The sequence below is a fragment of the Muscardinus avellanarius genome (genome assembly GCF_963383645.1).
Source record: "Muscardinus avellanarius genome assembly, chromosome: 9".
Taxonomy (NCBI): domain Eukaryota; kingdom Metazoa; phylum Chordata; class Mammalia; order Rodentia; family Gliridae; genus Muscardinus; species Muscardinus avellanarius.
This window is the reverse complement of record NC_137795.1, coordinates 78,021,716-78,039,721: the sequence shown is the minus strand read 5'-3', so window position 1 is coordinate 78,039,721 and position 18,006 is coordinate 78,021,716. Positions and strand designations below refer to the sequence as shown.

Sequence of the window (18,006 nt, the reverse complement as noted above, 5' to 3'; positions counted from 1 at the left end):
CTCAAAATTTTATTATTCTAGATATTTACATAAATTAGACTCTGGTTGTATTTAACAACTTTAACACATTGTATAATTAATGCCTCTGTATGCACTTAAGCCCTTTGTTTTTGTATTTGCTGATATTCTTGTATGTAATATTAAAAGCATAATTTTAAACCAGATAAACCTAGTGTTATATTCTTGATCTGATTATTAACTGAAATATGTTACTTAAACATCTTTTTTGTAAGGGAACTAATAGCTAGTGAGTGCCAAGCACTGTTTAGGTGCTTTAAGTGTTGCACTGTGTGATTTGAGTAGATGACAACTACTATTAGGTAGATGAGAATTCTGAAGCTTTAAATTAGTGCTTAAGACAGATTCCACTTAGGAGTGTGTACATTATACAATCTTGAAATTTTTTTCCTATTTGAAGAAATCTTGAATAATACTCATATTATTGATGGGTTAATCTGATATAATAAGAAATTAAATATTTATGAAGTATCTGTCAAACTTTACAAATCTTTTATATAAACAAATATTAAAGGTAATCAGTTTTGTTAAATCTGGAAAACTGGTTATGTTTATACTTTTTTAGATAAATGTATACTTTCTACCCAGTAGTGTAGTTCTTTATCTACATACCCTATCTCTTCTAGAAAATTGTTTTAAGAATAGCTCATATAACTAACATGTACAGTAGCCTACTTCCCTTTGTACAATTTATATTGAAAGATGGTGAGATTTTTTTTTCTTTTTCTACAGGAAAGGGATATAACTTTAAGACACCTTTTAACCATGAATAAAGATGAGTTTATAAAGGTTAGTATTACTTTGAAAAGCTCCAAATATATTTTTGATGGTTTTTAAACTGTGGCTTCTTTTATTTTCGATTTTATACATCCTAGTGCTACATCCTGTCATTATCTTTTACTCCGTTCTTGATTAGATATGATTATGGATAACCATATTAAAACATAATATCATTAAGTCACTTTAAAAATTGTAAAGATTTAAAGTAGTATATTTTTTAGTGCTTCATTTTCAAGTGTGAGATTTGTAAAGTAGGCTACTTAGAAATAAGATTTTTTATGTATGTAGGCATAAATATGTCTCATAAATATTATGCCTTTTGGTAGGTTCTCAAAAATATCAAGGCTTATTATTTTGATATCTAATATTAAATAATTAAAAATAGCTGTTGGAAGCATTAGATATGTTTTGATAAATAGAATGTATAAAGAACAATGATTTTGCTGCATGAACACATTGGAAATTTGAAAACATTAGTATCACTAAAAATCAAAATAAGCATATTACTTAACTAATTCCAGGATAGAAAATTCAGTTTAATACTAAAGGTAGAATATAGACATAAAGAAGGACATAAATTTTTTCACTGATAAAATATTAAATAATATTTTGAAGAAAAAATTGTTTGACTTTTTAAAAACTATTGTATATTAAAATTGACATCTAGTCATTTGAGAGTCTATCACAATTGCTATGTATTACAATAAGTTAAGTATAGTTAACTGTATACCTAAATATTTTAATGGAATAACTCTGTCAATAAGCAAAACATTTTTTATTTCATTTGTTACTTTCTAATATATGTCTATTTGGTGGGGGTGGGGAGATAACTGGGGATTGAACCTGGGGCAGTCTACCTCTGACCTACATCTTTTGCCCTATTTATTCTTTGTTTTTTTTATTATATTTTTTTAATAAGTGGAACATACTGAAAGTGGTGAACATTTAGATTGTGCTTCATGCCCTTCCCCTCCATTTCCCTTCCCCCCTCAGTTCTGGGTAAATTGCTGAAGGCCTTGGTAAATTGCTGAAGCTGGTATTGAACCTGTCTCAGCCTCTCAAGTATTGGGATTACAGACATGAACCACCACACCTAGCTATGTGCCTATTTTTCAAGATGCAAATTGAAGTAGAAAAGTTTAGTAATTTTGAATAGTAAATTATTTAAGATTAAGTTACCAAACCTTAAACTTATTATTCCTATTTAGAATGGAATTGCCAGTAAGGATCAGCAGAAAATTATAGCTGCTCTTAAAGAACTGGAAGTAGAAGAGATACATTTTGGAGAGTTACCCGAAGTGGCAAAATTGGAAATCAGGTAAAATTAAGTTAATCAGTTTACATTAATACTATTTAGAATCAACACTTCTTTTTTAGTTTAGCTTTTATAATGTCTGAGTCATTTCATTTGATACCATCATTTTCCCAAGGAAATAGATTTTGGAATATACTATTTTTAAAAATGGGAAGCATCTTCTATAAAGTCAGTTTTTATAGTTTTCTTACCAAAAAATGAAAGAGGGCATCTTCTTGTTAACTCACATAAAAATATTCATGCTCTGTTTTTAATTGCATCTTAATAAATTAGACTACTAAAAGATTCCAAGTTTTTCTAGTATACTTCTTACTTTCTTCAAAGTACTTATATGTCAAATTGGAAATTCAAAGTAGTAGTATTTCTTAGGTCAGTAAGAAAGCATTTCTCATGTAAGCTCAGCTCTATTTTCAGCTTCTTATTTTGAAATAATTAAAGATTCACATATTTCAGAGATACACAAGAAGGTCTCATGTACCCTTTATTCAGTTTTACCTAATATTTTACATAATAACAATTGTATAATATCAAAGCCAGAAAATTTACATTGGTAAAATCTACAGAGTTTAACCAATAATTTGTTCTCCATCTTTATAAAAATGTTATATAAATAGAATTATAAAGTAAATGTTCTTATGAGGTTACCTTTTTGTGGTCAGTGTGAATTCCTTGAGGTTAGTCAAATTTTGCATATATCAGTACGTTTCATTCATTTTTGTGTATCCCAGATTATGCTACTTACATATTGAAGAACATTTGAGTAATTTTTAAAATTTTTTTTATTGGTGCACTGTATTCATACATCATAATGGGATAAAAAAAACTTTTGTAGACATATATGTACACATCACCCAGTTAGCCCCTACCCAATCCCCACCCCATTCCCTCACCATTCCTCCTTCCCATGCTTGACTTAGTGGCTGACATATAGTATAGCAATTTATCCAAAATTAACAATGATAATCTCACATAACAGATTCATTTGTCTGATACCTAGCTTTTGATGATTTAGAGATAACATTCAATATTACTTTTTGCTTTCTTTCTTACCAGAGGATATTTTTTTTTAGGTGAAACTATCATACATTTATTTATTTATTTTTCAGAAAAAATCTATCCTAACATGAAATATTAACTCTAAATACCCAAAACAATCTCAAAAAGAACAAAGCTAGAAGATGTACATTTTCTGATTTCAAACCTTATAAAGCTACAATAATTGAAACAGTGTAGTACTGCTATAAAGGCAGATATATAAACCAATGGAGTAAAATAAAAAGCCTAGAAATAAATTCTTCCATATATTGTCAAGTTATTGTTGACAAGGTTTCCAAGAATATTTGGTGAAGGAAATAATAATCTTTTCACTAAATATTGTTGAAAAATAATAATTACATGAAAAATAATAAAATTGGATCCTTACCTAACAACATATACAAATATTAACTCAAAATAGATAAAAGGCCTAAATATAAATCTTAAGACTATAAACTTTTAGAAGAAAATCTGGGTCATAAAACCTCACAAGATTGAAATTGGCAGTGATTTCTTGGATATGATTTCAAAGGCACACGCAACAAAGGGTAAACAAACTTCCCCCAAAATAAAAAAATATTGTACATCCAAAGACAGTGTAAATAGAGTTAAAAGTTACTGATAGAATGATACAAAATATTTCCAAATGCTATATCTGAAGGTATATTAATATTCCAACTAGAAATCCTAAAAATTAGCAACAATAAAAGCAAACAATACAATTTAGAAATAGGTAAAAGACTAAAATAAATAATGAATCTCCAAAGATAACCAGTCTTAGTTGTCTGCTGGATGGAAAATCTTGTTTCTCAGGTTCTGGTGTGTATTACCTATTCTTTGTAAATCTCTTTGAGTATTTTCTGTAGCGCTGGTTTTGAAGACATAAATTCCTTCAGTTTCTGTTTGTCATGGAAGCTTCTTGTTTCCCCGTCTAATTTGATAGAAAGTCTTGCTGGGTAGGAGATTTTTGGCTGGAAGATGTTTTCTTTCAGAGTTTGGAATATGTTACTCCAAACCCTTCTGGCTCTCATGATTTGGTTTGGGAAGTCTGGGATGATTCCTAATTTGTTTGCCTCTGAATGTCACTTGGCCTTTTGTTTTTGTTCCCTTTAAGATTCTCTGCTTGGCTTCCACATTGGTCATTTTGACAATTATGTGGCGTGGGGAACCTCTTCTCTGATCCTGTCTAAAGGGAGTTCTATAAGTTTCCTGGACCTGTGTATCGACCTCTTGCTCTATGCTTGAAAAATTTTCTGCTATTACTTCTTTGAAGAGATTACTGATCCCTTTGGTTTCACCTTCTTTTCCCTCCTCTATTCTGATTATTCTTAGGTTAACTCTCTGAAAATGGGCCCATATTTCTTCAATGTCAGATTCCTGCTGTCTGATTTTTTTTTCTAAGTTAGAAATTATGTGTTCGTTTTTGGAGTGATCATCTTCTAGGAGCAAGATTCTATTCTCCATGTGCCTAATTGATTGTTTATACTTTGAATTGGGGGCTTTATCTCAATGATTGCATCCTTTATGTCTTTCAGGCTCTCTCTAAATTCTTTTCGAAGGTCCTGTATTATTTCTACAGTTATATTCCTGATTTGATCTTCTGGAGATCTCTGAATTTCTTTGTTATCAGGTTCTGATAATATGGGGTTGTGGGCATTCATTGCTCTATTGTTGTTTCTCTTTCTTATGATTTCAGAATTTTGTGCCTTCCCTGGGTCACTACGACTTCACTTTGGGTGTTCTGTACCTCGAGTCTGTGATAATCTCAGTCACCACTACTCCTTTACTGGATTGTATTGCAAAGTCTCTGACCCAGGGATTTAATCAAGGCTGCGCTACACCATGGGGGTGCCGGGCTGGGCGTTTTCCCATGGGAAGCTGCGACTAGGGTGTGGTATCTCTGCCACCACTACTCCTTCACTGGGTTGGACTGCAAAATCTCACACCCAGGGAGATTATCAAAGTCCCTGGGCATGCAGTACAGGGATTTCTCCTTTAGGGGCCACAATTTCACTCGCAGTTGTGTGTGTTGATTAGGAGCTGTTGAGGGCACGGTGAACTCACTGTCACTGCTGGCAATATGGCGCTGCTGCCACGCCCTCGGCTGTGAGGCTGATATATTTCTTTTCTGGTTTTGAGCTCTGTTCTGAGTCCCTGATGAGCTTGACCACTGGGAGTTTTAGATGTTCTTTGCAAGAACTGCTGAATTACAATCGAATGATCCGCAGCTGCTCACTTCAGCTCCTTATTTGCCTTTCCTCTCTGGATCCTGGTGCTGTGAGAGAAGATGGTGCCGGCACTGCCCCGCTGCTGCATTGCAGCCTTGATTTCTGGTCTCTGGTTGTTCTTCTAATCTTTTTTTTCTCTCTCCCTTGTGTTTACATTTTTTATTTCTCTGCTAATGGCATTTTCTGGCTATGAAAAGCGCTGATTTTGTGGCAATAGAGATCGAGTTTTAGCAGGGCTCATAAGTGCTGCTTTTCTCGGTCGCCATCTTCCCGGAAGTTCTTGAGTAAATTTGAGTATAAACACTAACTTAGGAGATCTGTTGGAAAGTGAGTTTTTGTTTCTCTGGGGAAAATGCTCAGGAGGGCATTTTCTAGGTTGAATGGCAACTACATGTTTGTTTGTTTGTTTGTTTGTTTTTAAAAGCTAGCCAGTTGTTTTCAAGAGTGATAGTACTGTCTTATATTCCCCCAACAAGCACAAGTGATTCAGGGATTTTACTTATATTACCTAATGTCTAATGATGCTAAAATAAGGCATGACAGCTTTTCATGTCTTATTTACCATTAGTGTATCCTTGCTGATAAACTGGCTGTTTTTGCTTATATTCTTTTGATTTTTTTTTTTTTTTGTGGTACTGGGGATGGAATCCAGAGGCTTTCTACCTCTGGATTATACTTCCAGACCTATTTTTTTAATATATATTTTTATTTGGAAACAGGGTCTCAATAAGTTGCTGAGAGCCTCACCTGTCCCATCCTCCTGTCTCAGCCTCCCAAGAGCTGGCATTACAGTGTGCACCACCACGCCCAGCTTGTTTTTATAATACTGATTTTGGAGAGTTGTCTAGATTTAAGTCTTTTGTTGGATATATGTTAACATGTTTTCCCAGTCTTATTATTTTCATTTTCTCAATAGGGTCTTTATTATTGGACATTTTTTTCATCTTGATGCTAATTTATCAAAATTTCCTCTTTTGGATCATACTTTTGATGTGAAATTAGGTCTTGAAGAATATTTCCTACTCTTTTTTTAGAAGTCTTACAGATTTACATTTAAGTCCTGATACATTCTGAATTCATTTTTTATAAAGGCACAGATTTAGGTTGGGTTCATTTTTGATATATGGATATCCAATTGTTCTAGCACTGTTTGTTAGAAGACTATCCATCCCAGAAGAATTTCAACTGATTACTTGTCAAAAATGAGTTGGACATATGTATGTGGATTTGTTCTGAGCTCTTTAAATGTCCATAGGTTGAATGTCTCCTATCTGAAATGCTAGAACCAGAAGTGTTTCAGATTTGGCTTTTTTTTAAATGGAGTATTTGCATGAATTTTACCTTTTGAACATTCCTAATCTGAAAATCTAAAATGTTCTGAAATTTTAATTGAGTTATCAGATTTTCCAGTTAGAGGTGCACAGCCTATATCATATTGTAATGATTGTTCTAACTCTATAGTAAACCTCAGTAACAGGAATAATGAATCCTTTTTTTTTTTTTTTTTTTTTTTTTTTACGGTTTTGGGGATGGAACCCAGGAGCATTTTACCTCCGAGCTACATCCCCTGCCCTATTTTTTATTATTTATTTTGAAACAGGATCTCACTGAATCGCAGAGGGCCTCACTAAGTAGCTGAGGCTGTCTGCGAACCGTGATCCTTTGGTCTCAGCCTCCAGAATGCTGGAATTACAAGCATGTGCCACCACACCCAGCCATTTTGTTTTTCAAATTGTCTTGGCTATCATAGAACCTTTTTTTTCTCATATACATTTTATATTAAGCTTTTCTGTGTCTACAAGATCCTTTTCCAAGATTTTGATAGTAATTATACTACTTCTATTGATTAATTTATGGAGAATTAATCATGTTAAGTCTATTATTCCATGAACACAGATACCTTTACAAGTTTAAGATCTTATTTCTTTAGCATTTTATAATTTTCGCTACATAGGTATAAATATAACAAAATTTGTACAGAATGTAAGTACTTCATTACCTTTGGAGCAACTGTCAATGGAATTGACTTTTTAATTTCACTCTTCAGAAGCAGTTGATTTTTGTGCTCTGGTTGTGAGTATTTCAACCTAACTGAACTCAGTTTTTCGAGGAATTTTTCCTAGACTTTGAAATTTTCTACATAAATAATCATGTAATCTGCAGAGATGAATTATTTTCTTTCCAATCTTTGTGCCTTTTACTTCTTTTTGTTGTCCTGCTACAATAGGTAAGATTTCCAGTAGTATGGTGAATAAGAGAGGTAGACAGTGAATATACTTGCCTTGTTCTCAGTCTTAGGGGGAAACCATTACATTGTTTGATACTTACTGTGATGTTATCTATAGGGTTTTCTTAGATTGTCTTTATGAGACAGAAAACTCAGCTCTATTTCAATTTTCTGAAAGTTTTTATCAGGAATGGTTGTTTATTTTTATCAAATGCTTTCTTTGTCAATTGACATTATGGGTTTTTTTTCTGCAACTTGTACATATGATAGATCACATGTTGGACTTTTAATCATTGAACCATTTTCTAAGATCTTAGATTTCTTTTTTCAATGTTTTATAATTTTCTTTGTAGAGGTCTTTTACCTCCTTGGTTAAGTTTATTCCTAAGTATTTTAATTTTTTGTGGGAAATCCTGAGTGGAAGTGTTTTCTAAATTTCTTTTTCAGTGGATTTATAGTTGGTGTACAGAAAAGCTTCTAATTTTTTAAGATTGATTTTGTATCCAGACACTTTGCTGAATTTGTTGATCATTTCTATAAGGCTTTTGGATGAGTTTGTTGGGTCTTCTTAGTATGTCATCTGCAAATAGTGAAAGTTTGAGTTCTTCTTTTCCTATTTGTACTCCTTTGATTTGATTTCCTTTTCTTGCCTTAATTAGTCTGGCTAGAGTCTCAAGTACTATATTGAAGAGAAATGGTGATAATGAACATCCTTGTCTTGTTACTGTTTTTAGGGGGAATTCTTGAAGTTTTTCCAGATTTAATATGATGTTGGCTGTGGGCTTATTGTAGATTGCCTTTATGATGTTGAGTTATGTTCCTTCTATTCCGATTCTCTGCAGTGCTTTTATCATAAATGGATGTTGGATTTTATCAAATCTTTCTATTGAAATTATCATGTGATTTTTGTCTATGGTTATGAAGGAACGAATTTACCATTTGATCCAGCAATACCACTTCTGGGTATCTACCCAAAAGAAAGAAAACTAAACTACCAAATTAATACATGCGTGTCTATGTTCATATCTGCACAATTCACCATTGCCAAACTATGAAAACAGCCAAGATGTCCATCAAAAGATGAATGGATTAAAACACTATGGGATATGTACACAATGGAATTTTACTCAGCCATAAATAAAAACACAATTGCATCATTTACAGGGAAATGGAAGGAACTGGAGGACATTATGCTAAGTAAGATTAGTCAATTACAAACAATAAGAAATGGATGCTTTCCCTAATATGCAAAAGCTAGAGAGAAATGGGTAACAGGAGGAACTCTCAATGAAGAAGGAGATCCTATAGAGGAGCAAATAAGGCGACCTAACTGAGGGGATGGAAGGGGAGAAGACAGAAACTCTAAAGCACTTGATGTATTTAAACAAACATATCAAAGTCAATCACTAAGCCAAGCATGAGTAGGAGGGATGGGGAGGGAATGGGGTGGGGATCCGGCAAGGGCTATTTGGGTGATGTGTACATGTATGTCTCCACAAGTCTTTTACCCTATTAAGATGTATGACTATCGTGCACCAATAAAAAAAATCATTGAACCAGGCCTGAATATCTGGGATTAATTTTATATGATATGGTTTATCCATTTTATGAATTGTTGGATTTGATTTTTCAGTATTTTGTTGAGGATTTTTACATCTAGGTTCATGAGAAATACTGCTCTGTAGGTTTCTGGCTTTTGCTTTGTCTAATTTTGGTATCAGGGTAACACTAGCCTTATAAGATGAGTTAGGAGTGTGCCCTCTTCTTTTTTAGAAAAGATTGTGTAGAAATAGTGGTAATTCTTCTGTAAATATTTTAATTAAGCTCCCGTGAAACCATCTAGTTCTGGAAATTTCTTTTGGAAGAGCTTTGTAATCATAAATTTAATTTTTTTGAGGGGTGTGTGGTACTGTGGGTGGAACCCAGGGGCTTTTCTACTTCCGGGTTATACTCCCAGACCTATTTTATACTTTATTTGGAAACAGGCTCTCACTAAGTTACTGAGAGCTTCACTACATAGCTAAGGCTGGCTTCGAACCTGTGTGATCCTCCTGTCTCAGCCCCCCAAGCTCTGGATTACAAGTGTCTGCCACCATGACCAGCTTAAATTTAATTTATTTAGTGGTTATTGACTATTCAGGTTTTATCTATTTCATCTTGGTTGAGTTTTAGTAATTTGTAGTTTTCAAGAATTTGGCTCATTTTTTCTGAATGATCAACTTTACTAGCATAAAATCATTGTTTATATTTCCTATTATCCTTTTGTATGTGTGTGGGAAGGAGAATACTGGGGTTAGAACCCAAGGGCATTCTACCTTTGAGCTATACCCGCAGATCTTTTTATTTTTTATTTTGAAACAAGATCTCACTAAGTTTCTGAGACTGTCCTCGAACCTATGATCCTCCTGTTCCAGCCTCCCAAGTGCTGGAATTACAGACATGCACCACCACACCTGGCTTCCTATTATCCTTTGATAATTGTGAGAATACCCTGTTGTCCTGCCCTATTTTCTTCTCAATATTGGTGAATTTTGTCTTCTCTCTTATTATCTCTGTTAGGTTTTTTGGAGGCTTATTGATTTTTTAAAGAACCTACTTTTTACTTTAGAAATATTTCTGTATTTTTAATTCCCTTGATTTCTACTTTCTTTCTTTATTTTTTTTCCTGCTAGCCTAAACTCTATCTTGCTCTTTTTATAGGCTCTTGAAGTAGAAGTCTAGATTCTTTCTTTGGGTAGTTTCTCTCTTCTTTACCTAAGGATTTAGCCTTTTACATTTCCCTCTCAGCATTGCTCTAATTGTATTACACAAATTTTGATGCTGTGTGGTCATTTTTATTTACTTCTGTATACATTTGTATTTTGGTTTAGGCTTCCTCTTTGATTCATGTATATCATTTGAATTTTATGTGTTTGTAGGTCTTGTTACTGTTTTTCTCTTACTGATTTCTAGTTTGATTCCATTATAATCAGAGGAGACGATTTCAAGGGCTCAGTGGCTACAGGGAGACCTAAAATATAAAGTTTTTTAAAATTTGTTTCTTCTTTATTGCTGAGTAGAATTCCCTTGTATGTATATACTATAAATTTAAAGGTTTTGGCAGGTTGGAACAAATCCACTAATTCTTAGTGGGATTTATTTAATAAGGATAAAATCAAGTCCAAAATTAACTATATTACTATAAGATGGGTAAGATATAACTTAATACATCTAAAGAATCACTAGAGCTTTTAATGTCTTATTAACTAAGTTTAGTTTAACAGTGTCCCATGCCTACCCATGAAAAGCTAGACTTATAGACTGCATAAGTAGAAATACACTGTTCGGAATAAATAAGGTAGTTTCATTATACAGAATACTTTCATCTGGAGGTCTTTGCTTATAGAAGGATTTAAACATAGAACAGAAAGTCTATACAGGTTCTCCTACCTTTTAGATTATATGATTGTCTTGTTAATATTTTTGTAAATATTTTTATATGTACACATTTCCTGTAGTAAAAACACCTAGATTTTGGAATCCTAAGTAACCCATAATGCTGTTTTCTTCTACCAGCGAGGTAATTTTGAGCTTCTCATACTTAGTAACACCTGGTGATAAGCAACCTATGAGATATTCTTTTTCGTACAGTGTTTTTCTTTCCTCTTTGGAGATAAGGGCACCAAGTACATTTTTCCTCATCTTCTGCTTCTCGCTGCACATAATGTGGTTAATTACCTGGCCTTTTTGCTTATGTGTGCTTCTCCTAACTCAATTTTTTCTGTTTGTTCTTTTAATACTTAGAAAACTCTCTTCCCTTTCTTCTCTTGGTTTCATAGGGTTAGAAAGTAATCATCATCACAGAGACTTACGCATAGGAATAATGTCTGTGTTGAGGAAAAAGACATTTTTTGCTTCTAGAATTTTTTAAAGTTCTACAAGTAACTATATATGGTAGCTCGTACCTATAATTACAACTTGTCTAGAGACTGAAGCAAGAGTGCCAAAAGTTTGAGGCCAGCCTGGACAACTTAGAGATTCTGTCTTAAACTTAAAAAAAATAAATTAAAGGTCGAGGATATAGTTTAGTGGCAGGATACATGTTATAAGACCCTGAGTTCAATCCCCCATATGACCCTGAACACTTGATCTCAGAGAATGCTTATATTTTTTTCTGTTTCCCCATTGTCTTACTTTTAACACCAGCTCAGTATTATTTATTTAAAATTAGGAATATGGTAACAATTTTATTTTTTTCACTAATAATACAAGTATGTTTTTTATTTCTACATATTCCACTTTGACTTTTACTCCTAGACATAATGATATAAATGAGAAACATTCTTCTAAGGTCCAAGTAATATGATATATATCTATATCTATAGATATAGATATATTTGGATATGTATATGACATATATATATGAAATATATATCGGTGGAAAGTTGATTTCTATGTGTGGGTTTTAAGACATATTGGAGATTTTTTTTTTTCGGGGTCTGGGGATGGAAGACAGGGGCATTCAACCTCTAAGCTACACCTCCTGCCCTATTTTTTATTCTTTATTTTGAAACAAGGTCTCACTAAGTTGCAGAGGGCCTCACTAAGTAGCTGGGGCTGTCCCCAAACCACAATCCTCCAGTCTCAGTCTTCCGAATGCTGAAATTACAAGCGTGCGCCACCACACCCGGCTCATATTGGAGATTATAGCCATAATTTATATAGTGATTCCCATACCTGCCGTGTTATCAGAATGACTTGAGGACCTTGCTGTATCTATTAGCCATGTTCTCCACTGCCTAGGACATATTATATAGACAGATTTTGTGTATTTGTGTGTTACTTGGAGTGGAACCCAGGGGCTTTTCTACCTCTGGTCTATACTCCCAGACCTGTTTTATACTTTATTTGGAAACAGAGCCTAAGTTGCTGAGAGCCTCACTAAGTGGCTGAGGCTGGCTTCGAACCTGTGTGATCCTCCTCTCTCAGCCTCCCAAGTGCTGGGGTTACAAGTGTACACCACCACGCCTGCTACAGATTTTATTGAATAAGTAGATAAATGAGTCAGTGAATTGTAATGTCCTGTAAAATATAATATTTATAACTGTAGTAGTATCACCACTAATGTAGCCTGTCTAAAGCTACCCTTGAAACTATGATAGATAAATACATTTTCACACCATTTTAGAATTTAAAGAAGTCTTCCAAGGATTGATTTAAATGATCCATATTTCTTTAAAACTTAATAAAATGTTTACATTGTATAACTCCTCCTTCCCTGTTCTTTTTTCTTAATATAGCTCCTTATTACAGGAAGAGATTTTTGTTGTTGTTTTAGTTTGGTTTTTATTTGGGTTTTTTTTTAAGTACTGGGAAATTGAACTCAGGGGTATTCTACCTCTAAGCTATAACTCCAGTCCTATTTTTTTTTCTTTATTTTGAAACAGGGTCTCACTAAGTTTCAAAGGACCTCACTAAGTAGCTGAGGATGGCCTTGAACCTATGATCCTGTCTCAGTCTTCCAACTACAGGGATTACAAGTGTGCACGCCACACCTATCTTAATAGGAAGGTTTATATTAAAAATAATGCTTGTCATTTCAAAATAATACAGTTCTTAAGTATTTAAATATATTGTGAAGAATTTCCATTGAAAAGACTTAAAATCAGCAAACTTTTTTTAATATACTGTTCATTTTCTTTACTTTTTAAATTGTTGTTTCTGTAAAGGAATACTCCAAGTTCTACATTACTGACTTGCACATTAAATTTTTTAATATTACTTATTTATATGATGGCAGGGTTGCCAGTATGAATTTACTTAGTGAGATTTAATAGACATAAAGAATGTGCAGAATTTTGAATGGTTCTCTTATTAAAACTGTTGATTTTTTTTAAAAAATAAAACCAGCAGACATATATTCCAGGAATTTGACCTTGTTATTAAATCAAAGACTTTGTTTACATGCGGTTATGGAAAATGTTTTACTTCTCATTTGCTCAAAGTCATTCTTTAAAGAAGAAATTAGTCATTAAGTCATAAGAAAACTAACAGCAGGAAAGTTGAACTGATTAATTATAATCTCTTTGTAATGTGACTTCAACAATTTAGCTACTGATTTATTTTACGACACTTTTCATCTGTGTGTCAAATTTTCTAAAATAATCTCTGTTCCAAGAATGCATATATATGCTACATTTACTTTTCTCTACCTTAGTATATTTTCAGAATTACAGAATGCTATTTTAAAATGTTAATAACCATTCTACTACTATTTTGTGATGTTTCAAACACAAATAATCAGTTTTCACCCATGAATTGAAATTTCCATCAGTATCTGCCCAGACCTGATCTCTGAGGTAGGTACCTGACATCTACTTGAATGGGTTAAAAATACCTCAAAATTACAATAAAGAAACTGATCCTCCTCAAAAAAGAAATATCTATATTGATAAGAATATTTATATAAAACATTATGTTCACATCAATTATTTATAATCATTCTAAAATTAGAAAATCTATTTTTTTTTTTTTTTTTTTTTGCGAGAGTAGGGTTTGAACCTAGGGGCATTCTACCTCTGAGCTGTGTCCCAGCCCTATTTTTTACTCTTTATTTTGAAACAGGGTCTCATTAAGTTGCAGAAGGGCCTCACTAAGTAGCTGAGGCTGGCCTCGAACCCACAGTTCTCATATATCAGCCTACTAAGTACTGGCATTACAAGCATGTGCCACCATGCTAGGCTAGAAAATCTAAATATTAACATCAGAGAAATGGTTGGATTAGATTTTATTGGTATACTCATTTATTCTATAAGAATTTCAAAAGAATTTCAAAAGATTCAAAGATTACTTTGAAATTGAGTGTCACAGAAAAACACTAATAATAATTATAAAAGGCAAAACATAGCCAGGCATAGTGGAGCATGCCTGTAATCCCAGTACTTGGGAAGCTGAGATAGGAGAATCACAGGTTCAAGGCCAGTGCACAGTAACTTAGTGTGACCCTGTTTCAAATTGAAAAAACAAGGGCTGGAGTGTAGCTTGGAGGTAGAATGCCCCATGTTCAATCCCCAGTACCAATGAGATGAAATAAATGTCACAATATAAAATGGCATATGAAGTATAATGTCAGTTGTATTCATCCATAGGAGAAATACTGGAGGAAAATGTATAAGTAAGATATTAAAGATCTATATATTTTTTGTCATTTTGCTAGAATGTAGCATCTTATTGTTGTTATAGTCCCATATTTACTATCTATTCAATTTTTTCTTGAATTGCCTGTTTTGGTCAGATTTTCTACTGGGTTATATAAATTTTTCCATACCTTCCAGTAGTTAGTTTCTTCCTTGCCAGTCAGTGGACTTATCTTGCTTATTTAACATGCTTAACCTTTTCTTCATTGAAATCATCTCTACATTGTCATTCATAGCAACCTTTAACTCATAATTTTCTTCTACTTCTAAAGCTATATTTTCTTTAATGGCTTCTCTGTTCACAACATGTCCTTTTTCTCTGTGATATTCAAACTATGTATTTGATTTCTATTGTTAACCAAATTACAGACATTTCAAATACTACTGTAATTTGTGCTTATTTTCAGAATTGAAGGCTAAGCCAGGCGTGGTGGCACACACTTGTAATCCCTGTATTTGGGAGGCTGAGACAGGAGGATCATTGTGGTTCAAGGCCAGCCTCCATTACTTAGCAAGGCCCTTTGCAACTCAATGAGATCCTGTTTTAAAATAAAAAATAAAATATAAGTAGGGCTGGAGGTGTAGCTCAGAGATAGAATACCCTTGGGTTCCATCCCCAGTACCACAAAAGAAAGAAAAAGAAGAAGGCTAAATTCCCATCAGTGGTTAGTGAAATGAAAATGTAATTTTTTCCTGTGGAGGGTTTCTGAATCTCTAAATTGTATCTAGCTTCATGAATCTGTAGACTTCAGATAAGACCTACACTTTCTTTTTGTTATGATGTGTGTGGTATGTGGTTGGTGTGTGTGTCTGTGTGTCTGTGTCTGTCTGTGTGTCTGTGTGTGTGCACATGCATGTGTGTGTGTGTCTGGTACAGGGGATTGAACCCAGGGGCATTCTACCTCTGGACTACACCCCCCCACCAGCCCTTTTCATTTTGAGATAAAGTCTTGCCAACTTACTGTGCACTGGCCTTAAACCCGCAATCCTCCTGTCTCAGCCTCCCAAGTAGTAAGATTACAGGCATGCACCAGGATATCCAGCTAAGACCTATAATTTCTGCTACTTATTAGTGTCTTTAGCACCTGAACATCTAATCATTGCAATCATTACCATAATTAAGTTTGTTTGAATGCCAAGTCTTTGTTTGACAGAATGCTTTATTCTGTACTTTATTATATCTTCATCTGTACTCCTCAAAGTCCTGTTGTCTCTTCTAGAGATAACAAACATTTGGCTCAGGATTAGGCTTGCTCAGGATCATAAAATTAGTAATTATGGAAGCTGAATCATCACTTGGTTTGACTCCTGATTCAAGAGTTTGTGTTCCTAAGTATTATGTCATAGTGTTATGCTTCATCCCCTATTCTCACCATCCATCCTCAAATTCAATTCCCTGATTGAGGGCACTAACTCCTATTGAAACCAAATCACTGAGAATCATCCTAGGTTCTTCCTTTTGTATTATATATAGTTTATCAGCAGATGTTTCAATTTATTCTCCTAAAAGTTTCTTAAGTTACCACCCTAAATTCTCCTTCCAATTAGACTATTAGATTCTTAGTTCAAGCTTTTTTTAAATCATCTCTTGGGAAGATTTTGCTCTGAGTCTCCCAGCTATTCTCTATACTTTAATATTTGTGTTCCCTTAAACCACAACACTCTTCATATACACTTTCTCTCACAAAAGTCTGGGGTTTACCTTCCCATTTACGATCATTTAGTAACTCCACATTAACACAAATACAAAATCTTTTCATAAAGGGTCTCATGAAGCCTTTTTTGTTCTATTGTTGGTATTGGTATATTATAGTTTCAAATCACAATGTAAATCATGTTGACAATGATATACACATGCTCTTGGTACTCCCCTCCCCATTTTCCTCTCTCCCAATACAGAGTACTAAGATTGGAATTGGTATATATTCACATGTATACACGTAGTTTATGGTAGTATTCCTATTAATGAACCTAAGTCTTCTTCTCCCCTACCCTTATATCTTCTCTCTGGCTTCCCTGAGGTTTCTTCTCATCATCTGGAGTCTCTCTTGTATTCACTCCCTATCCTGCTCCTATTAAAGAAAACATATGACCCTTCACTCTCTGTGATTTGCTAATCTCATTTAACATGATATTCTCCAAGTCTTTCCATTTTCTTGCAATGATGTAATTTTGTTTTTTGTTGCTGTGTAAATTTTTATTTTGTGTATTTTCTATTATTTTTAATCCATTCATCTGTTGATGAACATCTAGGTCGATTCCATAGTTTGACTATTGTGAATTTTCCTGCTATGAACATGGGTATGCATATATTACTGTAGTCCTCTGCTTTCAACCCCTTTGGAAAGATACCCAATGGTAGTGTGTCTGGATCATATGGTGGATCCATTCCCAGTTTTCTAAGGACTCTACACACTGATCTCCATAGTGGCTGAACTAGTTTGCAATCCTAACAGCAGTATAGAAGAGTACCTTTTTCCCCACAGCCTTGCCAACGTTTATTGTTATTTGACTGCTTTATGATTGCTATTCTAATTGGGGTTAGAATTAGATAGAATCTCAGTGGAGAGTTGATTTGTCCCTGATTGCTAATGATGTTAAACACTTTTTCATGTATCTATTGGCCATTTACATCTCCTCTTTTGTAAAACGTCTATTTAATTGAGTTGCTTTTTTCTTGATTGGGTTGTTTTTCTAGTGTAAAGTGTTTAAATTTCGCCAGGCGTGGTGGCGCACGCTTGTAATCCCCGCGCTTGGGAGGCAGAGACAGGAGGATCACGCAGGTTCGAAGCCAGCCGCGCGCGCTGGCTTAGGAGACCCTGTTTACAAATAAAAATGTAAAAAATAGGTCTGGGAGTGTAGCCTGGAGGTAGAAGGGCTTCCAGGAACCCCAGTACCACCAAAAAAAGAAAGTGTTTAAAGTTCTTTGTATATTCTAGATATTAGACCTCTTTCAGAGGGATATTTGATAAAGACCTTCTCCAATTCTGTAGGTTTTCTCTTTAGACTCTTGATGATTTCCTTTGATGCTATCCCACTTATTAATTCTAGTTTAATTTCTTAAGCTTTGGGGGTCTTGCTGAGGAAGTTTCTACCTGTGCCTATAAGTTGGAGTGTTGGGCCTCTGTCCTCCTCTAACAGCTTCATAGACTCTGGTCTAATTTCTAGGTCTTTGACCAATCTCAGGTTGATTTCTGTGCAGGGTGAAAGGAAAGGATTTAGTTCTAT

At 34.0% G+C, this 18,006-nt stretch overlaps 1 protein-coding gene across 2 annotated transcripts in view; it reads left to right on the top strand.

Annotated features, from left to right (window-relative positions):
• Nucleotides 1-18,006, top strand: part of ASZ1 (ankyrin repeat, SAM and basic leucine zipper domain containing 1) — a gene marked incomplete at both ends in the record, with an annotated part of 62,885 nt that overhangs the window by 39,214 nt on the left and 5,665 nt on the right. For both annotated transcript variants that reach the window (XM_080701334.1, XM_080701333.1), the window contains 2 exons: nt 751-807; nt 2,007-2,116. In XM_080701334.1, the coding sequence (XP_080557460.1) occupies nt 751-807; nt 2,007-2,116 (167 nt within the window). The remainder of the gene's footprint in view (nt 1-750; nt 808-2,006; nt 2,117-18,006) is intronic.